General features: G+C 35.3%; 1 protein-coding gene across 1 annotated transcript; it reads right to left on the reverse strand.

Annotated features, from left to right (window-relative positions):
- Positions 1-1,333: 1,333 nt before the first annotated feature.
- On the reverse strand, positions 1,334-12,841 carry Lrfn5 (leucine rich repeat and fibronectin type III domain containing 5). The gene is made up of 3 exons (XM_035445875.1): positions 11,457-12,841; positions 8,201-8,913; positions 1,334-1,440 (listed from the first exon to the last, which is right to left on the reverse strand). Exons 1-3 carry the CDS (start codon positions 12,839-12,841, stop codon positions 1,334-1,336), a joined length of 2,205 nt encoding a protein of 734 aa, XP_035301766.1.
- Positions 12,842-24,827: the final 11,986 nt, after the last annotated feature.

Here is a 24,827-nt window from a genome sequence, read left to right on the forward strand (position 1 = left end):
AAATTCTAATTCCAAATAAAACAAAATAGTCATAATGATGTGTAATGCCCTTTTAATATGTTTGGAACTTGTATATGGCAATTTTAATAAGTTTGTCTTCACTCTTCTGCTTCTATCTGTAGCATCACATTGAGCGTCATTTTGAAATATTTTTGATATAGCAATCACCTGCAACTAATCCCTTATTTAATCTACCTTAATGTTTATGTCAGTGAGATGCTCAAACTCCAACAATAAATGAGCTTTTAAAAGTAAGAGAAAAACAGGAAGATAAATAGAGCAAGAGGGAGAATAGAGAATTAAGGAGAGGAGACTTGGGGATGTGGGCAGCTGGAGGAGAGAACCTGGTAAAAAAGAAGAGGCAGAGACAATAAGACAGAGTGTAAGAGCAGAAGAAATTAAACTGAGAGAAACAAGGTGGAGATGCAAGGTGCCATCTGCAGGCTAGCTCTGTCTATGGCACCCAAACTTGCTGGTCTTGGTTTCTATTGAACTATCTGTTCTTAATACTCAATATAGGCCAGGGAAGGAATGATACATGAACATGTTTGATCTGGTTTAGCAATGGAATTTACTAGGGAAGACTATGCCATGTTGAGAATATTAATACTGTTTTAAAGTATATAATGTTATAAGGGGCAAAAATACCTTCAACAATGAAAGCATGGAGTTGGTTTCCTTTTTTTTTTTTTAATATTTATAAACAGACTGCCCCCTACCTTCCTCCAATCCAAACCTCAGCAAATGGCTGACAGTTCCAGCTCTTTGAACAGATTGCTTCAGTGATCCTCCATTCTGGAAACACCTTTCTAATCCAATTAAAATGAAGGAATCATATTCTCATTTGAAACAAAAATAACAACAAAGCTCTCAAGAAGAGTAATTGTTGGCTGACTGATAAAAATAATGTCAAAAATAGGACATGTGTAACCCCATCTCTTCACTGTCAAATGACTTCATTCATTTTACATATCAGTGAAAACCTTCATCTTTTCAACAAAGCAAAAATTTATCTTCTCAAACTGCAGTAGGACAAGGATGAGATGCATGGCTGGGTAGGTGCTTACAGAAATGGGTGTTAGGTATGGGCCATAAATGTATCTATGGATCAGTATATCCATACAAAGATAGCTGTGTGTACAGAACTGTTTCTGAAAGTGATCACACTAACAGCATAATTAGAGCTGTATTTCATCCCAACAATATTCCAGTTCATCAGGAGTAGATACAGACATATTTTGAAAATTAACTGAACATAAGAGAACTCCAGCTTGTCTGCTAAGCACTTAATGGACAGTCTCAAAATGGGCTACTAACACAACAATTAGAAATTTCATGTGTACAATAGCAAATCTCTCTTGTTTTTGAAGCAAATAGCAATGAATAAACTCCTCACCTGTGTTTCCTGGACATTCTGGTCAACATTAGTCAGCAAAGCATCTAGGAACGAGATTTTCAATGTCATGATCAGTTCTTTACTTGTTTTCTTCCTTAAGATCTGGTCCTAATACTCTACTTACTTTGTTTAATGAACTGAACCATCACTTGTGTGTTTACAGTTTTACAATTGTCCTATTTCATATTTTTACTTCATAACAATTTATATACATATATTTCTAGTATATACAAAATTTCTACTAATTTAGGATCAATGCAATTCAATAAGACAGTCAGGTTTCTAGTTCTATTTATGCCAGAATTAGCATTTCAAATACAGGGCTGCGTATGTAAACATGGAAACCTTAGAGTTCAAAGACGGAAACAGAATTCATCCATACTTACCACGGAAATATAAAAACAGTATTAGCCATAAGTTAATACCTAATCTCGAACTACTCTTATGTCATCCATTACTAAGGAAAAGAGTGAGAATAAGAAACTACTTGAATATCCAACCATATATAACTTTTGACTGTAAAAATTCATAATATAACCCTGGTTGGAAATATTCTATTTCTTTGAATAATGTGTTCATATGAAAAATATTATTAATTATTTGGGAATGAAAATAGTTAAGAATCTCTAAGGATAGTCATCAACTTTTAGAAAATATGTTAGAAAAGATGACATATTGATTTTTGTATATAAACTCATTGAGCATAAATGGAATTGTAATAACCCCCAATGTTTAAGATTTTTCATGAATGTTACAGAGAGAAAATGGTTAGGGAATTGAATTATGATATAGTAACTATGTATTTCATAATTCCTTCTCTATGCAAATATTCATTTACTTGGTAAGATGCAGAGCAGGATTGTGTCTACTGTATGACTTATGTGTCCAACGAGACAAGATGTGTAACTGCAAAACAAGTGCATTTAAAACCACAACAGGTTCACGGCTTCCTCAGGACGATATAAGAAGTAAAGTTTTTTCTTTTTTTTCATTTTGACATTTGTTTTTTTTGGGGGGGGCTATATTCAAATATTTATGCATACTTATACATACATATATATGTAACAATAATGAGAAAGAGTCTATCAGTTTGAGAAAATGCACATGGAAGAAGTTGGAGCAGGAAACTTGAGAGAGGCCGAAGGGAGGAAAGGGAAGGGGGAAAGCTATGTTATCTTTCATTTTTAAATGTATAAAAATGGATAAAAATTTTAAAGATGGTATGTAGGGGACAATAATGGCTAAGACAATGCTAGTGAGCATAGATTTCACAATTTTGAGAAGATTAAATGAGGATAGAATCAGAAAGTTCAAAATCTAAATATGTACTATTATAAAAATATGTGCATTTGACTGTTGTCTTAAAATGGTAAATATAATTTTGGAACATTTGGCTGGGCAGGTGTGGCACATGCCTTTAATCTCAGAACTCAGCAGGCAGAAACAGGTGTATCTCTGTGAGTTCCAGACCAGCCTGGTCTACAAGAGCTAGCACCAGGACAGCCTCCAAAGCCACAGAGAAACCCTGCCTCCAAAAACCAAATAAAAAAATAAATTTGGAAACTTTTCTATGATAGGCCTTTGAACTCTAATTATGTTTAAGTAATTGCAAAGTTTTACATTTCTATTAAATGAAAATTACTTGGCTCATTTCATCTATAATTCAGTGTATATATAGGAGCATATCTATCCATAATTAGACCTATACAAATATACAATGTGCATATATATTCAGTATTTACTTTAAACTGCTGAACACAGTCAGAACAATTACCAATTCCTTTGTTACAATTACAAGTTGCAAATTTTAATGAAGTTTTAAAGATATTTATATTACCACTAAGAGAGAATTTAATATTTTAATACATTTCCAGCTATAAACTATTAATTTCTGTCTTGCTTGTGATGAAACTGTATTGCTAGGATAGCTGAGACACATGAATATATTAATGATACTTTTTATTTTGTTTAGCCTTCATTTTGTTACAAGGCAGCCATTTCCTCTGGAAATCAATGAAAAGAAATACAAAACTCATGGTGCTTATAATATTACTGCTGAGTGAGGTTTCTTGTTTTTATTTTTTTAGTCTTTGTGTCTAGAACTGAGTAATTTTGCATGCTGGACTTTGAAAATCATATAACAAATTTGTTGATTTTGATTCCTTTTCTCTTTCTTCTATGAATTTTTATGAAATTGCATGTTCTTTAAATTTTTATTTATTTGATGTATATATTGGTGCACCTTTTTGAAAGGATGTGAACCAGATGCATGTAGGAACCTCAATGTGTCAGAAGAGACATTGAGTCCCCATGACAGAAGTTACTTTACAGAAGGTTATAAGCCACCATGTGGGTACTGGGAACTGAACACAATTCATCTAAAAGAGCTGTAAGTGCAAATTAAGCACTGAGCTGTCTCTCCAGGCCTTTAAGGATATATTTCATATCCATAAAAGACTTTGAATGTCATTTGCCACTTTCATTATAAGGTATACAATTATTTTTATAGTAATAATAGTAGTGTAATAGTAGTAACAGTTGTAACTGCTGTAACTAATAGTTAACAGTAGTTAACAACCCAAGAAGAAAAGCACAGCTCTTTCTTACCCAACCCACAGCTCTACTAAAGACTTTCCCTGAAACATTCCCTAGGCTCACATAGGAGCACACAATGCTAAGGGCTGCTCTCATGACAAAAGTGGTCTGAGGAAGAGATGGAATGCCCCTCACTCTGGCTGACTGCAATGACCAGGCTTTCCTTAGCATTATAAACTGCAGTTGCAAATCATTGAGGCTAAGAAAACAACAAGCTCTTATTTGCTCCCTTCTTTGTAAGTAGTGGTTTATTTTTACAAGATACGTACAGGGTCTTTCATTTCTACAGAAATTTTAAGTATTTGCATTTTAAAAGAAGTTTTAAGTTTATACCTGAACTTAAGCAGAGAGGGAGTACTGAAATTTAAGAAACAGGTGGCAATTTATTGATAAGAATTTTCTGATTATTTGTTTTATTTTCTAAATAAAAGTTACATTTTTGCAATGGAAGTAAATAAAATAACTAAAATTATATTGTCAGCAATCACTGTATTTATGGTGAAAATTGAAGTTAAAATATTCCACAAAAAGTTCGAGAATTAATTTTATTAAAGTTTTGAAAGTGAATTATTTAGAGACATACAAATATTTTACTGAATATATTTCTGTGTCAGTGAATATGTCTTAAAATTTGTCAAACTATGTCTTAAAAGTAGGTAAAATCGATTGGCTTAATTTATTAGCTAGTGAGACTTTTTGCCTCCTTTAATTTTGGAGAAAAGTTGATAAAAACTAAACTGGACAGTATCAGGATTTCTGATTCCTGCATCTAAATTATTTTATACAACTAATTTGTGTAATAATAAATTTGGAGTTGCAAATACAACAGCCATCAAAATAAACTGTTATTTCCAAGAAATCTGGTGAAACTTGGAAGACTGTGTTTCCCCTCTATGACGTCACTTGAATTATGGTTTGGTATTTCTAAATGAAAGGACAGTTATCCAAAAAGAATGAAAAGAGTTTAGAGATGGAAACCTAATTCTTGGTTGAAATATTCAGAGTAAGTAACTTTTTAAAATACTCTAATAATTAAGAGAACATATATTTGTTTTGCATATAACAAGTTGATAACATTATATGGCTAAAAATGAAAGTTAGATAATTAATAAAAAGGAAGTAAATATAATTTTTCTATTTTGCTTGTAGTTAGAAATAACAAAAGGAAAACAGTATGTTCAACATATGGTAGGTCAGGTAAACAGTGTACTATGTGACAAAATGAAAAGCAAGGAGAACACAGCGTCTCTGATTGCTGTGGTAACATAATTTCTGGACAACAATCATCAAGATGCAATCAGTGCAAACTGTTGCTTATGCTAATAACAATATATCAATCTCTACAGTTATTCATGTATTTATCTATCCACTTACTCATTCAGTCACCTAAGCATTTATTTTGTGACAGTCATTTTAATAAGTAGCATTAATTATCTCCATATGAAAAAGTGCTGTCATATAAATGCACATGAAGACCCTATTGCTTTCTTGATAGGCTAGCATTTTGTTGAACTCTCAAAATATGAACTTTTACAAAGGCTAAAACATAGGGTTAAATAATTATTTTTAAGTATTCAAGCATGAGGTAAATATTCCCTTAAAAGCATCATGAAAATACTAAAAATATTAATTATTTTTACTTTATTCAAAATAAAATTCACATGTTTCTGTCATATACTTTTAAATGTCTTTGAGAAGTGAAATATGCACATTCAAGTTTCCAGGAGAAGCATAAACAAGATGATCATTTCTAAAACCAAAGAAGTTATAAAATCTAAGTTTCCCAGTAGTTTAGAACAGGCATGCCGGCTTGTCTGCTTTATGTCGTATAATTTCCAGGTCTTTTTGGCCTCCAGGAACCACTTTCTTATGAAGACTAGGAAGCTTTTGTCCATTCAAGAGTTTAGTATAATGTTTGCAAACCTCAGAATGGAAAGATTAATATGCTATTGCCATTCAGAACCTCATTAAAAATAACATTACCAGTGTGAGTTCAAAATATATAGTTGGAATTATACGTTACTACTCTTAGCAGTTCTAAACAGTCATGCTTCTTTGAAAGGTGCTTTGCTTTCATGATGTAAGACCACACAGGTGACCTTATATGTCCCCTAAGGTGCTATCTACAGGAGCAGTGGAGGAGGATTAGGCTTGGCTTAGTGAAAAGCAAAGCAAGGAAGAGATGTAATTTAGAAAACCTAAGTAGGCTCACTGGGCTAGCTCTAAAAAAGATTCTCAAGGCTGGCATTAAAGTCATCTCCAATTGCTTCTGTCTAACCTCCCATTGAATAGCATCAAGAGAAAGTATATATAAATTGTACCTCTGCCAAGTGAAAATAAATTGAGTGCACGGAGGCAAAAATGAAGCTAATGATTTGAAATCTGAAGTTTAGCTTTAAGTGATGTTTGAGTCATGGGAGTTAATGCTATCATTTTGAGCCAAATGTGATGGGCAAACTTGTAATCACCACCTTGGCAGTGGTGCAATGAGTATGGGGAGAACTTCAAGGTAATCTTAATTAAACAGTGGGTCTGGGGTCAGCTTGGCATACGTGATACCCTCTGTCATATGAAAGCAAACAAGCAACAACAACAACAACAAAAACCCAAACCAATAGTATCAAATGTTATGTGAAGCTTACTCCTTGTGATTCTTTATCATATAGAAAGTACCAACTTATAGTATGGCTAAAATGTTATGTTTTACGCCAAGTAAATGGTGCATGTTTTTATATAAGATGTAGCCTCACAACAAACTAAAATAGAACTAGTAGGGGAAAAATGCACATCATTTCTTAACAACATCTTAGAGTTAAATCTGTATGAATCATGACTTCAATGAATATTTGATATTTTTCCAGGAAACATATGACTAGTATTATATTCTTTAAGATAATGCATGCCCACTATGTTGAATGAGATATGATTACATTTACCATATTGTTTGGTTTGAAACAAATGCATTTAATTTAAGAGACCATTCATGAGCAGAATTATAGTCAAGAAGATGATAAAGAATAATGACTTTCTACATTTGGTATTGTGATGAGTCCTCATTTAGAAGTTTTGATTTCACTTGGTGACAAAGAAAAACACCTGTTTGTAAAAGCAGGCTAATATTTTGTTCTTATTCTTTAACTTGCATTAAGAAAATATAAAACATAGTCATTCAACAGTTGTATGTGGAATAAATGTGATCACCCAAATATTTCTATAGATTAGTATATACAATAAATGTAAAATGAGTTCATTTTATTATTTTTCCATTAAAAATTTGTTATGAATAAGAAGTAGCTTAGAACAACTTTAGTGTCAAAGGAAGACTGTTGTTTAGAAGGTTACTTCCTTTAGCTTTCCTTGGAATGCTTAACTTGAATAATAAATTTAAACATTGAGTGGTTCTTAACAACACAATTGCAACTGGAAGCAATATAGTGCCTTCATTTAAAAATGTCAATTATGTATAAACAGACCTCTCCTTAAATTTCTAATTTTTATGGAAGACATTTCCTGTGATGATGTTACACACACACACACACACACACACACACACACACACACACACACACACACAATGTTCTTTATTCTGCGTGGATGGGGGAGGCACGAGCATGGCTGTAAGAGGACAACTTGAAGAAGTCCATCCTCTCCTTCCACATTTGGGTTTCTTTCTCTAAGTGGTCAGGCTTGGCTGGCTTGGTGCCTTTACAGGTTGAGAGAGCTCTTGGTCCTGTGATCACTTTTTAAATATGATCTGTGTTCATAGGGCCTTGATACTAGCCATAGGGTATGAGAAGGCACTGCTACTGTCTCTTGCTGTTACCACTCTTGCAAACTTATTTATGTGACCTTCATGCAGATATATCAAGGTATTATATTTCCTATCTCTTCCTTATAAGGATAATAAAAACACAAAGTTTAAGTATCAGAGACAAGAATTTCAAATTTCCTCTGTAATTTTTCAAAGAGAAGTAATAGATTACAAAATGCTCTCTTATATGGACTGCACATTTGAAATAGTTACATTTCCATAGTAAACATCAGAAATGCAGGGGTGAGTCCAAATCCCACTCATAGACATGTGTCTCTCAGGAGACAGCTCACATGACCTCAGTGAGTTACCATAGTGACAATATTCCTTTAATCCTACACAGAGAGAAGACCCATGCCGGGCTCTAGCTCTCTCAACAGGAACGGTGAGAAACTTACTTGGCTTGGTTTGTGCTCTTTGAGATGTGGGACCCTCTGTGACAGAAGCAGAAGGGCAGCTAGCTAACTGCAAGGCAGTTGAGTTGTTCCTGTTAGTGTTTTGAGACTCAACATTTGTGACAGCTTCACTCTGCGGCTCAGCACTTGGCTTCGTGCCAGTCTTTCGTTTCTGCTTTTGAGACACAGACACACTTGAAGTCCAGGTAGGAGGCAAAGCAGAGGTAGTGGTAGAGGAGTCCTGACTCGAACATGTTTCTGAAGACTGAATCACACTCTCACTGGCAACTTTACAGCACTGGACGTTCTCTTCATGGCCCATGGCTTGTTTGGACATGGACTGGGGCAGCGTGACACTGCAGCCTTGCATCTGAGCCCCATTAGTTTGAGAATAAACGTTGCTAACCTTGGTAACCTTGTGTTGCCCATTATTGTTACAAACCTTATACCGGATCATTAATATGATGATGAAAACCAACACGGACGCAACAATGATTCCACCAATGATGATAATCATGGTGCCGCCCAAAAACTGGGACTGCATAAAGTGGCAACGGACATAATCCTGTTCGGTAGTAAACTGGATGCAACCCACGACTCTTGTGGCAGTGAGGGAAGTGATGCCATCGTCATATATGGCCAACACACACAAGTCATACATAGTTCCAGAAGCCAGATTATTGACCAGAAACGTTTTGCTCGTAGGAGGTATCATTCTGAGGGACAATGGAATATGTGTTAATATTAAAAACAAAACAAAACACATATACACAAAGTCATCATGGCTTTAGTTCTGTCTCCTTCAGTACTCATCAAGATAAACACATTTATAACAGATATGAAATGTGGAAAAATGATCCAATGTTGTATTTACCCAATTAGAATAGCTGAAAGCTCATTGTTACAGTCTGCATTATATTAATGGTGCCTGCATCATGCCTTGACAAGCTTCCTAATTACATTGCTTGGCAAAGCAGAACTCCTAATAAAAGCCATTGCTAAAAATCATTTATGACAAATTGCTTTGGAAAGGTGTGACTGTGACATTATCTGACTACTAAACAAATCCATTTAGCACTTACAACACCTCTATGACTGAAAGGCAATTTGAAGAAAGAGAAAACACTGACAATCACATTAGCAAGCAGAATGGAACAGCAATTCAGAGCATTGGCTTTCCAAATCAGTAATAAGCTTCTATGGAATGGTATCTTCTAAGGCTGTCTGTAACAACTTCTACTGCTACCAGGATGAACAGATTTTATTTACAGACATTGTGATTTCTTATTCCATAGCTCCCAGTACATTTTAATGAGTCTGATTTGCACGTGTGAGTAATAACCTGGACACACGATGAAGCAAAGCTATTGATAAGGGTGTGAATTCATCCAACCACCATATTCAGATGAAATTCTCCATCAAGAAACAGTTTTTAGGTTTAGAGATATCTCTGGATCCATTCCACCGTAAAGACTAATCTACATTCCTATTTGTTGCTAAATTTTCCCCTAAGGTGTAACCAAATACAATTTAAAGTAACATTAATTTGGAAAGTCTGCATCTGCAATTTCTCCTAAAAATGAGTTATAGAAATATAAAACCATGGCATAACTAAAATGGGATACAAGCTATACAGTATGTTCTCAATGTACCAGGGAACTCACAAAAGCATGTACTCATAACCAAAATCATGGCTGCCATTCAGTGGGTGTATCCTAACTGTTGGATATCAGTAAGTATTTAATTATGTCAATGTCTATTTTTTTATAAGACACAATGGAATGGATGTAAGTATTTAAGGATGGCAATCACCACATTCATGAATTCACCAAGGTTCTTAGAACCACACAGAATTTATTTCTCGGAACAAGAACACAACTTTGGGATTTTGAAAGCAAAATGCAGCTTATCAAGGGTTAACTGTTAGAATGTAAAGGAAATCTGGTGAACTCAGCTTCTCTCATGGACCAGTCATTGAATATCGTCTGTGTACTATGTGAAGTGTGTGGGAGACAGGAGTAAACTTAAGTTCACTAATGCTCATATGTCACAGTATGACACCACATCCATTTACTGATGAGAGGGATATTAGAAACCACTTAGCCTAATTGTTCTTTTAAAAATGAGGAAATTAAAACTCAACCAGATAGAACCTGGTCCAGGATTGATTATATAGCTATCTAGGATGCTTTTTTTTTTTTTTTTGTAAATTCCTCTCACTGGTCTTCACTTACTTTAAGAAATTAATCTCATTTTCAGACATGAATGAAAAGCAATTTATTTTCAAGAATTTAACTTCTGTATATAGGAACTAAACTGATCTAAAAAAAGGTTATTTTTTTCAAAACTGTGACTTTACATCATTTTCTAGAGGTAATAATAATCGGTCATGAGTAAAACTATGTGGATAAAAATGTGAATTTCCAGCTCATAATTGGGTAAGATGTGACTATAAATCAATGAGGATGAACTTCAGAAAAACATACCAGAAAATCACTAGCAGATACAAGTGCTCCATTGCTGTCCAGTTCCCATATTTGCATACTTAATTAAAGTGATACTTTCACTGCTCAAATTTCGTCATATGTCCTCTTTGGAAGTGTCTTAAGAACCAATGCACATGACATAGCACACATGCACATAACTCAGTCACCCAAAGAATCAGTCTCAGTACTTTATAGTTACAACCAATGGTTTTGATCAAAAGTGGCAGTACACAACTTGATCACCCACCTTATTCACAAGACTTGACCCCAAAAGGCTTGTTTCCAAAATTGAAACTCACCCTCAAAAGATGAAGATTTGCCACCACTGAGGATATTCAAAATAGTATGCCGAAGGTTCTAAAGATAATTCCAAAACTGCTTTGAGCAAAGGCAGCATCATTGGGGTAATGAGATAGCCTCCCAACGTGACTTCCTTGAAGGAAAGAACACTCATGTGGATGTGTAAATTCTGGTATGTTTTTGAAATTTTAAATTAAATCTGCCTTGTTGTATGATAGTCACATCCCTCATATGAGGTAAAAAAAAAGCATAGAATTAAATATAAATGTGTACTATTTAAAATAATGCCATTCAAAATACTTCCCATATGTATTTGCCACTTCATATATTACATTATCCAGCATAAAATCAGATGACTATAATTACAGCACAGAGTAGTGGTGCCAATTTAGAATCAAAACAAGGCAGTAGTGCTTTTCAAACCCTGCATTGCCATATTCAGCAAAGGTTCAAGATGGCTGTATCTTTCTTACCTGTAAACAAGGGTGTCATCATAAGTACCATTGTACTGGATTTGAAACATTCGGATTCCAGGAATATTTCTTTGAAAATTAAATTTAAGTAGTGCTGTTGAAGAAGTTGCTTCTGCCACGACAATTTTGTCTTGACTCATTTTAGTATCACCATTGCTACTGCTTGCATTTGAACCCGACTTAGTAGAAGTGGAGATATCTGAAGAACCAGGATCAGGCTCATGGATATGATTGGTACTGTTTAGTAGGTGAGGGAGTTTAATTATATGAAGATCCACCGTTTGTGTTGCTTCCCCTGCAGGATTGGAAGCAATACAGGTAAAAGCACCTGTATCTTTTACAGTTGTTATAAGGATGTCAAGTGTTCCATTATCATACACCAGAGATCTCGTTGCATTTGAAATAAGCTTCCCTTCAGGAGAAATCCAGTGAATTGCAGGCTCAGGGTCTCCTCTAGCTTTGCACCTCAGCGTCGCCCTTTGACCCTCCAAGACTCTCATCTCATGTGTATGACGAGTAATGAGTGGAGGCTCACACAAAAACTCTTCCTCAGGAATTGACCAAAAATAACGACCAGTCAAGAGTGCAGGAGAAGCACAGGTCTCAAGGTCATCTTCTCTAGACAATCTCCTCAGCCACAACAACTCACAATTGCAATGCAAGGGGTTTCCACCAAAACTCAATGCAAAAGTTGATGGGCTTATGATTCCTGAGGTGGCCAGCACCTGTGCTCTCTGAAAGAGAGGGTCAGGAGGCAGCTTCTGCAATTTATTTGACGTTACATCTAACCTAGTCATCTTGTGCAAGTGGGAGAATGTTCCCTTAGGAATGTTGTCAATCATGTTGTGATCCAAACTCAGGGTATGCAAACTCACCATCTTCTCTACAGCATCCCAGGGGATTGTTTCTAGATTATTATAGGACAGGTCCAGCTCCTCAAGAGCAAAAACATCATCGAATGCTGTGGAAGAGATTAAAGTCAGCTGATTGTTGTTCAGTATCAAATGATGAAGATTGGAAAGCCCACTGAACATATCATTTGTAATTTTAGTCAATCTGTTGCTATTCAAATGCAAAGCTCTCAAATTTCGTAGATCAGCAAAAGCATGGGGTGTAATAAAACTTATTGTATTCCTGGACAGAGTCAGGTCCACCAAGCTGGTCATATTGGCAAAATCTTTCCTTTTGATATTTGTAACAAAATTGTCTGCCAGCCGTAGTTCCACAGTTCTTCTGTCAATGTTTGGTGGGACAAATAGAAGCCCTTTCTTGGCACAAAGGGTTGCAAGATTAGGAGACAAAATCTGACAGACACAACGCTTTGGACAGATCTGAGCTCGCACAGCTATGCCAATGAGAAACAGGTAAAAAAGGAATTTTTCCATTGTAGATCAGGTTTAAGAGCCTGCAAAGAAAGATATAAAGGAGTGTTCAAAATCCAATCATTGCATATTTCATTTACACACCAGAATAGTTTATATAGATGGGAATAGAGAAACAGTAGTATTGATTGAATATATAGTGAGTATTAAGTACACCTTGTCTTGCAGAACCTGTGGTGTACACTGAGGAAGGATTATAAAACTCTTCACAGCATTTAAGGAGAAATGGAAAAAAGTGTCAAAAGACTGCCATCATTCAGCCAGGCAGTGGTAGCACAAGCCTTTAATCCCAGCACTCGGTAGGCAAAGGCAGGCTGAACTCTGTGAGTTCAAGACCAGCCTGGTCTACAAAAGCTAGTTCCAGAACAGCCTCCAAAGCCACAGAGAAACACTGTATCGACCGACCCCCCACACACAAAAAGATTGCCATCATTCTAGAGATTTGAAGCAGCAATTGGAGATCAAGGGGACTGAAAAGCTTGGCATTCAGAAAAAAATAATCTGAATTCTGAAAAGTCTCATTTACACAAGTGAGTTCAAAATATGTGAACATATTCACTTCCTGTCTGGTGCAGAAAGAGGAGTGGAATGTTTACTGTTGAATTCCTTTGTAGCAAACACTTAAAGGAAATTATTAGTTACTTTATATTTATTATTACAAACTTATGGTACATTGTTGAAATTTCACATTCTGGCCACAAATCAGGATCTTATTCTCAAAAGTAAGGAGGCTGAAGATGTATCATAAAATCTCTAACTCCTTACACTATAAAATATTGGATTACCTATGAATATGGATTTGAAGAAAAACTATTTGAAAAAAACAGTTATTAAAATAATAAAGACTGGATCCAAAAGATAAGTCATTTTCTTTCCCTTCACATTTTTACCTTGAGTATATGGCTTGAAATGAATAAAGAAAGTAAACTAGCAACATAATTGTGATTATAATTTCACACACACACATATACAATGTATATGTACACACACACATATATATGGAGAGATAAAGAGACAGAGTGAGAGGGAAAATTTCACACAAGAGGAGATATAAAATAGCTGTAGCATATCACCCCAATTTTAATGGAATGTAAATAAGATATGTAGATTTTTCTAGAAGCATTACATTTTTCTAAAAATATTATGTCATAATATTCCATCATTTGTGTACTATAAAACATGAATGTACTTGATAACAATTACTATTCTCAACTGATAGAGTCTTATTTTCTTAATAATTATTAATACTGAATTGTCCTTTCTAAAGGGGGGGCAGTTTAAGAATACAAAAAAGAAAACAGAACCCACAATTTTCTGAGACTGCAAATCATTACACATGAAGTTCTGATAAGTGAAGGAGTAAATTTAAAAAGTGAACTCTGATTTCTCTAGGAGACATCATCGAAACCACAGCATGGGGAAAATAGAGCTATTGGCTCATGAGCAGTCCAGGAGGGGGAGGGGCCAAATAAAGAGCTCCTGATTGGTATACAGCCTGGCCAGGGGCAGACATGCAGCATCATGCAAAGTGGATCACAAAGAGGTCTCTGATAATGTAAACAAAACTCAAGTGATGTGTGGAACAATACAGCACAAAGCAAGTATAAGTGGAGCTCAGCAGAAGAGGGGGAGGCTGCAATACAGTTGAAGAAACATAGGTAAGCCAGTTTTTAAAGGTTATTTTTAAAATGTGTCAGCCTGAGCTGAGCATGAAGAAATCATAACAAGAGAAAATATAATCTAGCTGTAAATAACCAGAGAATAGGGGAAAAAACCTTAAAAGCCTTCCTAGAAATAAAATATATTACCTATTGTGAAGCAAGCATAAAAACAATAATGACTGGTCAGTAACCCCTCTACATAAATAAAGGATGAGGAGTAATGAAAATGCTTCCAAAGGGCTCTAATAAAGAGGGAAACATTTTAACTTGGGTGAAGTAATGTTTCTGCAAAACATAAAAATGAAGAAAATAATCATCAGGGAAAGATAGATTTCTCCCCAACAAACAAGAACATTATCTGTAAGAAGATAGTCAGGATATTCTCTTAGAATGGAGGAAAATTGTGTCTAACATCAGGAACTTGAACCTTTATAAAATGATTGGAAAACCACAGATATGATGCATTTCTGGGTAAGAACAAAGTATCTTTGTAACATATAGCAATAGTGAAGATATTTTTAAAAAAAACTGAAAAGAAACCACCATTGCCTCCCCGACTACCAAGAGATAGAAAGCTCACTGTAAGATAACAGCATCATAATGTGGCAATTATAGAGAAACAAAGTAATTTAACTCATGTGTTTATTTATTTATTTATTTATTTATTTATTTTTATATTCTCTCTTTTCTTAGAATTCTTTTTTCAACTATTTTTTATTTGAATTAGAAAAAGGATTGATTTACATGACAATGCCAGTTCCCTTCTCCCACCCGTCCTCCCCTACCACCACTACCCCCTACAACTAAAACCCTATCTATCACATATCCTTTCTGCTCCCCCTGGAAAATGAGGCCTTCCATAGGGTGTCATCAGTGTCTGTTGTATCCTTTGGGATAGGGCCTAGGCCCACCACCGTGTGTCTTGGCTCAGGGAGTATTCCTCTATATGGAATGGGCTCCCAAAGTTCACACCTATGCTAGGGATAAGTACTGAACTTCTACAGGAGGTCCCGTAGATTTCCGAGGTTTCCTGGGGTCTGGATCAGTCCCATGCTGGTATTCCAGCTATCAGTCCGGGGAGCTAGAGTTCCCCGATGTTCAGGTCAGCTGTTTCTGTGGGTTTCACCAGCCTGGTCTGGACCCCTATGCACTTCACTTGTCCTTCTCTGAATCTGGGTTTCAGTTCAGTTCGGTGATTAGTTGTGGGTGTCTGCTTCTACTTAGATAACTACAGTAGAATAGGTTGTATATCTCAGACAGAAAGCACAATTAAAATCTATGACTTTAATATGAAATATAAAATTCAGATAAGGAAAAAAAGACAAAAAGTAAAGAGAAAGAAAAGGAAATGATTCATATAAGAGAACAAATACCAAATTAGAAAAGTAGAAAAAAAAATTAAAGTAAGTTTTTGGAAAGTACTGTAGAATTGATATAAATTTGCCACTGTGAAAACTAAAACAAAGGAAGATTCCACATAAAGGGAACATTAAGGAAATACCAAGATAAACTAAAAGGATTTTGAAAGACAAATTAATTTAATGGGTTATATAATTCCAGTAACTGTGACAACTTAAATAAAAGGAAAATTTCATAATAAAATATAATATACTGAGAAAGCCCACCTGAAAATATCACATTGTAAGGACAAGCTCTATTCAAAACACCACAAAATTATCCTATGTCACACTGCAGATCAAGTCAAGAATCATAATTTAAATATTTAAGAGATTATATATGATCATATAGGGAAATAGAGTCTTGTGTGGGGGTGTGCGCTAATGGGGAGATTTTTGAGACTTGGTTAAAGCCACACAGAAACTCTTCATGCAATTATTGCAACTTTTTAGAACTACACTGATGAATAGTCTGTGCAATGGTACACTGTCGTTTAATAAGAATTGAGTAGTGATTTTTAAAGATGTATTTCCTTAGTTCTGTCCTATGTCTGATATTTTGCTTCCTAATTCACAGCATGACTTTCTGTTGTATCAAGCAACAACATAGACAAGCACTCTGATGTTTTGATTGTTTAAAACATCAGAGTAAATCTAGCATAGACATGAAAATTCGCCAACCAGTGCCTTTCATTTCTAACATTTCTAAGTACTGATAAAAATGAATTGTCTTGAGTATCCCAATGTGATTATCACAAGGCAAACATCTAGTTTTCAAAATAAATAAGACTAGGACTCCTGTAAGGAGACAGTTTCATCTACTCATCATGTCCATGACTAATATTTAATTAATATTATCATTACACCAATAGATAGCCCTGTAGAGGAATGAAATGGGGATGTCACTACTCATCCCCTCTAATAATAATTATTAGAGCTTTGCTCTAATAATGGTTTTAAAAGTCATAAATATTGCCAACACACTGGTATATAATCTCATAAATAAACCTTACAAAAATCTGTCTTTTGCTCCCTAGAAATAGCAAAATGTAAATTACACAAACAAGGTTTGTTAATAATTTTAGAAGGCATGTAGCACTGTAGATAAATTCTGCACATCTCTGCATTGCATGTTCTTTCGAGCAAACTCTTCTCAGACACAAAGTTAGTCATATATGCAAATATACTGCTGCACATATTGACAAATGACTTTTCATAATCTCTCTGTGGCTGTTAGATAACATATGCTCAAGAGCTAGTTTTTATTTGGCCACTACTGTGGATATCAGAGAAAATTCAGAAGTTACAAGAAGCACAGACTACAATACAGTGACTGGAGAAACCAATACGGCAGCAGTTAAATTGTTGCATTTCCCTGTAGCTGTGTGACTCCTTTCAGGAGAGTTCTAACATGTCACCTAGTGCAGGATGATGAAGCTGGGTATTATTGATATCTTTATTTTTCTTCTGGCACACACAGAGTTTTTCCAAACGCTTTTTAATCCTTATATGATGACACATAAAGTGCATACTTTCACTTCAAAAAATAAACTCAAAAGTAGAAATAGTAATTATTTCTTATCCAGGTCATATAAGTAAACAAAGAAGAGGCAAACAAAATTTAGGTTATTTTCAAAACTAATGTCACACCTAGCATGTTAGAAGTATTCAATATTATCTTGAAGCTGTTTTGATGACTGTGGAAAAGGATACTGATTTTTATGGTTCTTTAAATTTTTAACATAGTTTCTTCACATATTTTCCAGATCTCTTTGTATGTTGTATTCATGATGGACTTAAAAGCTATTTGTATAGCTATACAAATTGTGTGCTTAAATAACATTTATAATTTTTCATTATAAAATATTCCTGTCATCCTCCAAATGCTTTTATCTTGAATGCTATGTATTACTTAAAGAATATATAAATTAACTAGTAAAGCTGAGACTGGTTTCTGTACCAAAGTATCCCCCACTGTTCTCTGAGTGATCAGGTGTCCCTTTTACTTACTTGGAAATTTGTCCCTTACTGAGAATTTATGATATCATCAGAAATCTATGAATCTTGAGAAATGCCACCAGTAACTGAGATGAGTGTGCTTTCTACAGAAAAATTGTCTTGGAAAAGGGCAGCCTAGCACAGAACAGTTAAAGATTCCCAACAGTGCTATGATATCAGTAATTTGGAATAGTAACAGCAGTCAACTGGAACATGTTTCAAGTGTTTCCTTAAATTTAATTTCTATGGACTGTAAGCGCTGCACATGGATGTTCAGAAATAAATGAGAAGTAGTGTGTAAAAGAGTTGATGTGTGTTGAAAAAAAGAATATTATACTTCAAACTTGTAGTTGTTAAGAAAGCAGTGTCTCAGTATAAATAATGTGTGCAAAGATGGATATTTACATAATTTGATAATTTGTAAATAATTTGCATTTCCCAATTTATAGACTTTAAATGTTATCGTGAGATAAGGGAAAGTCATATTTTTCTTGTATGTAAATAAAAATGAAATGTGGGCAAAGAAAGGATAAAAGAGAAGGAAGAGAAAACTATCCTGTAAATTGTTCACAGGTGGTCTTCAGATGAGGAAGTGGTGGTAACTAGGATACTAGGAGAACATCTATTTGCCTCTGATATTAGTAGATACTGTCTCTCCATTCATATAAAACTCTGAAGATACTTTTTTTCCAATTACCAGTGTCTTTCAAGAAACAACAGAGTCAAAAGAACTTGGGTTCTTTCTTATAGAATGATGCATTTGTCTCTGGGAAGAACTAAGCACATAATTGGATACCTAAGGTTACAGCTGACATTTAATAACTTTCTACTGCATTAATATACTGGATAATAAGTTATCAATGGATGCAGGATACAGGAGGATCCATCTGAAAACAACATGAAAAAAATGTATTTCAATTAAATATCCATGCCATCGCCTTTGTGTCATTTCCAGTTTCTAGAATATAGAAGTTCAGTACATAGAAGTGACCTTGGTTAGGACAACATGAGAGGGCATAAAATGCTAAAGAATTTGAAGAAATACATATAGAATATAATGACTCTAATATTCACGTGATAATATAGTTTTGAAAAACAGATTGATTCCTAAATATTCACATAAAAATTGATCAATACCTAGAGTATTGAATTTGATATATAGTTATATTTAAACATTTCTTAATGTAATTGAAAAACATAATATTGTACATAATGAGCAAAACTGTATCTGTTATTTACATTTTCAAGTAAGAGTTACAATGCAGTAAAGATGGAATCTGGATTATGATTCTCTACCAATTGTCTCCTTACAAATATACCAATTTGTGTAACTAGTCACCACCAAACTACCCTGATAAGAGCAAAGAAAGATGGATGAGAAGCAAGAGTTACTGGTTTAGTAAAATAGTAAATCATATTGAAGGAGTAAACAGGAAATGGCTGTTTTCATAAACCTTGAATAAAACTCCAAGCATCTACAGTGATGCTTTTAGCTTTGCAAAATAAGAGGATTTTTCTCAGAGGTGAAGCTAGTGGCAAGCCTAACACAGAAACCCAGGCTTGAGTCACTTGAGAAGCATTTTCCAGGTATTATCCATACTGAAATTGCACAATTTCTCCAATCACAGGGAGAAATGAACACAATAAACACAAGAATCACTACAAGTTTGTGACATTTTGAAGTTAATTCTGGGCCATTAGTGACAGTCACACCAGGGAAGAAGGTACAACCTTGTACACAGAACCTTTGAATGTCCACTCATACCAAGTGGGGAGTGTGCGCCATTGTCAGGCCCATGTTTCATCCAACATAATTTTCAGCGCTGGAGTAGATTAAGCCTTCCAAAAACTATAAAGGACATTGTATCTACAAATCTCAAATTAACTCTCTGCATTCATTCATACCTCTCACAATTTTAATAAGAAAGGATTATATGAGAGCATGTTTACTTAGAGGTGGAACATGGAAAAAAAAAAAAAAAAACTTTGCTTCAGGACTCAGTGTTAGGCTGTTGCAATTTTAAACTGAGTACAGTCTTGTACTTTCCCTGTACAGGTCCATGAAAATAACAAAAAATCTTTTATATTGCCAGAGACATGTGGTTCTTAAACTTCTCTGTGCAACATCACCTGTTGCTGTTTGCAATGATGTTGGCCAGGTGACTCTAATAACAGGTAGCCTTGTAGATCTTGGTACTATACTACCTCAGAGCTCTGTTGATCTTGACAAAGTCTGGACTCATTGCATAGAGCAGAATTGTGTATTTGTAACCCTGGTAGCTATAGGAAAGGCCTAAGAGCCTGAAGCTGGTCCTTCAACAACGATTCTACAAATTATTAGAAGTCTACATATCTGACTGAAATATAGGTGAATGAGCCAAGGCATATGGAGCCAGGGAGAAGCTTAACGGGATGGACAGTGCTCTTTAGATATCCATCCATTTCATGACAAGCACCTCAACTGCAGAATTTTAAGCACATAGGCACTTGGTTTACCCTCCAGTGTTGGACAGTTGTCAACATACATTATTATAGACTTGGACTTAGGGTGCCATCTAGTGCCAAATTAAGTAAAGTGACTATAGACTTAGCAGTTGGATAAGAATTTCTGGAAAGATGGGTGTATCAAAAGCAAGATCAAGATGTAAATAAATATTGTTCTTTTCATATCTAGATAATGTTGCACACCAAGAATCATCAAGAATGTACAAGGAACCATGGTCTCACCTAATGGTCAAACAAAGAAATTAGAAACATGCCACAAAGAGCCAGCACTTGCAAATCTTGGTTAGAAAACATAAATTACCTCTTTAAGTAACTCAATAAACTTTTAGAACTCAAAGGAATTATTCAGCATTTTAACTGGGACAATTAACAGAAAGATGAAAGCAGTTTTAAAAATCAAACAGAATCCTGTAATGATAAATCTATCTACCAAGCCACCGGAGGCACACTGCCAAATGGGTGCCCAAAATAACACACAGAGATTAATATTAAGTACAATGCTTATGTCCAATGACTAGGATTTCTTATCTGCTAGCTCAGTCTTAATTACCAAACATAGCCATTAATCTGTATACTTTATAAAGACTTATCTGATTGAGGACACTGGTGGCTAGTGTCCTGTTGCTGGGTTCACATCAAGAATCCACAGAGAAGAGAGGAGGACGAAGAGAGCAATTTCCAGCTTGTTCCTGCTTATAATCTGAGTCTGCCTGCTATGTCACTTTCTGCCTGTATCTCAAGACTTCCCTTTACTATATTTCCCAGAATCCCCCTCCTAGTCCCACCTATCTTGCTTCCTATTGACCAAACAGTGCTTTATTTATCAACCAATAAGACAAACATATACACAGAAGAACTTCCCTCATCAGAATCCTTCAGCTGCAAATATACTAAATAAAATTTAAAATATTATAGAAGGTATCAACAGAAGAATGATTATTTCTAACAATATTCATTTGTTTACAAATGTCATACTTTCCATTGTAATAACTATATAATGAATGTTCCATTGTGTATACATACCACATTTTGATTATCCATTCATCAACTAATGGATCTGTGAGTTGTGGCCATATCCTATGTATTATGAATACAGTAACAATAAACATGGATGAGGAGCTATCTCTATAGAAAGATATAGAGTCCTTTGGGTTTATTCCAAAGTGATGCTGAGTAATGTAGCTATGTCTGTCTTAGGGGAAACTCCATACTGATTTAGTAGTGGCCTAATTAGTTTTGCTCACTCACCATCATTGAATAAATTCCCCATCCATATCAGTATTTGTCATCATTAGTTTTTTTGATCTTACCCATTCTGATTGGTGTAAGATGAATTCTGATAGCTTTACCTGTGCCAAGAGCCTATGACAAAAAATCAAAAGAAATAAATAGACTGTAGAAGAGAACCTACCATTATTATTCTCTTAAGAGGACCTAATATTAAACTGACTCCCAATAAATTACCATTATAACCACAGATTATTGCTTTTCTCATCCCTCATGAGAGAAGCTTCAATATATGACTATTCTCAGAGATACACATAACTGATAAAAGTGCAGAAGATAAGAAACTGTGAATTGATCAGTCCCAAGTGGGATATTTTCATCACACCTCTTCCTCTGAAATCTTAGGGATCATTGAGCAAGAGGAGGCAAAAAGATATGAAACAGAGCTGTTGGTAACTAACTACAGGGAAATAGTGTTTTCTAGACACAGCAGGGAAGTTGAGCATATGGACTCATAGTAGTTAGAACAGTCTGACAAAACCTATGCATGCTCAGGCAAAACAAGATCCCAGCATGGAGAGAGGAGGTAGGCAGAAACTAACACCCTTAGCAGGAATTAGTGGTAATTGATAACTGCTGGAAAAGGAAGGGTTAGTTTCTTTAAGGGTGTGACCCATGTTAGGACCACCTAAGCTTCAGTTGAAGGCTACACATCTAAGTGTCTTTGGACTGCACAAATCGGAGTTGAAGGAAAGGAAGTGAACACAAATTTGTGGAGGTAGGATAGGCTTGTGGGGGACAGTTGGGAGAATGAATATGATCAAAATCCATGGTATGAAATTCTCAAAGAACTGATAAAAATTGTCCCTCCTCCACCAAACAAGTAAAAACATTGTAAGGAGAAGTCGGGTATACATTGTTGTAAGGTTTTAAAGATGGGGGAAAACTGCAAACACTATATAATTATAAAGAGAAACAAATTATGGTGTTACTACAGTATATTTCAAAAGTAGGGGTTTTCAATGTTTTTAGTTTAATTTAGTTTAGTTTACTTTAGTTTAGTATTTTATTTGTTTCTTCTCTCATGCATTACATCAGCCTCCCCATCATTTGAGCACTGACCCCATACCTCCCCTCTCTCCAAAATCCACTGCTCCTATATTTGCCATTAGAAGAGAACGGGCCTCTCAGTGATCCCAACTGAATTTGACATAACAAGTTGCAATAAGACAAGGAACATACCCTTATATCAAGACTGAATGAGGCGATTACCTTTGTACCCATGTTTCTATGTGTTGGGTTATGCACCTGGGTGCCATGTCTGAGGAGTTGAGCAGATGGGGGATCTCCATTAGCTCGGGTTATATGTAGCCATGAGATACCTGATGGGTCATCCCAGAAAAGATCTTGGGTTCTCTGCAGAAACATTATTCTTAACTGATGGCCATCTCTCTATATCCCAAGTTATAAACACAAAGAAATGATGTTTGAGAAGACAGGTATGACATACATATCAAAATAAGATGGAACCCAGTTTTAAAAAGTTTTTGAAATTTGAATTAAAATAAACTTTAATATACAACAGTAAATTAAATTGTTACCTTATCATATCTATTAATAACAGTGAATAACTACCTACTTTTTTGGCATTATAATAATTAAATGTCTGAGCATTTCTGATGTGCTGTGATTCCACAAACTCCATTCCCTGTGCTGGTTAGAATTTCTTCAAACTAGGGTCCCTGGGTAATGGTGGCTTTGTTGTGCGGTTGCTAAAGCAATTATAGAAGTACAGATTCAGAGCAGCACAGAAAGAATTTAATCAGGCAGACATTGTATGATAGAATTTGGATAACTAGAAATATAGATAATTATTCAGAAAAATACAGGGAATTTAAGCTGCCACTTGATAAAATTATAGGCATTGTAGTAGCCTGGATACTTCCAATTGAAACTAATGGACAAGAAGGGACCATCTAATGTGATAATTAAAAAAGGATGGGGTAGAAAAGAAAGATGCACACACCTTAAAGAAATCAGTGGAATTACTGATGGCTTAACTAAATGCATGTGTGGGCAGAAAGTTCCGGCAGGACGCCTACAGAAATATTTTTACAAACTAACACCATATGGAAGCTTTCATAGCACTAATGGCAATGTGCTAACTCTCTCTCTCTCTCTCTCTCTCTCTCTCTCTCTCTCTCTCTCTCTCCTCTCTCTCTCTCTCCCCTTCCCTCCCTCCCTCTCTCCCTGCAACCTCTCAAATATTAAGGACATTTAGGATATTATGCTGTATTTGGTGCAGGATGCTTTTTTTCTGTATGATTTGTATATGTCTGGAACTGATACTGGAATGTTTGTGTCCTTGAAATCAAATAGTCCACTAACCCAGGATGGAAATGAAGAATAGAGATATCTTTATGTGTGCAGCATGCACTTGAGCTATTACTTAGACCATATTTACCCAGGCTGGGATGCTCTATTTGTGGCAGATGCTGCAGCTGTATCTGCCCTGCTAAAGTGAGGATGGAGTCTGCTGCTTCTCTTGTAAAATTTCATTGAAGCTGTAACATATTTGTTTATGAGAGACTTAGAGAGGAAGCAGGTAATCATGTACCTATTTTCATATAAGTCTACATATATACCTACTGTATATGTGTAAACATATATCTGTGAGCACAGGAAGTGCTGAGTTCCATTCCAAACTCCATTCCTAACTTCTTCAGCTGCATAGATCACTGTTTCCAGCCTACTTTATACTTTGGTAGATAGGTACAGCCATGCAAAACACTACCTCCAATAATGTTTAAGAAAAAATGTTGGGAAGTTCAGAGATGTCTTTTAGAGAGATAATGGAGACATGAGACACCCTGCCTATACTTTCTCTGTTGGATATAGTATCTGAAACTTCAGCAGCCACTTTGGACACAGAGGTGACCTTGAGTGTCAAAGTTAAAAGGAAGCTGTTTCTGTTTACTTCCTTCTCTTTTTTTCCTTCATTCCTTTATTCCTTCTTTCATTTCTTCTTAAAGAGTTTCTCTAAATAGCCCAGGCTTGCCCTAAAGTCCCAAACTATTGGCTTAATGTCCAGAATGAAGAGGTTGCAAATGTACCACCCACATGGCTAGAAAAAAAGCATTCCATTTTGTTGGGAAGTTGTTCTAGCAACCTTAATTTTCTTGAAAATTATTTAAACTATTA

Source organism: Cricetulus griseus, chromosome 5 (assembly GCF_003668045.3).
Source record: "Cricetulus griseus strain 17A/GY chromosome 5, alternate assembly CriGri-PICRH-1.0, whole genome shotgun sequence".
NCBI classification, from domain to species: domain Eukaryota; kingdom Metazoa; phylum Chordata; class Mammalia; order Rodentia; family Cricetidae; genus Cricetulus; species Cricetulus griseus.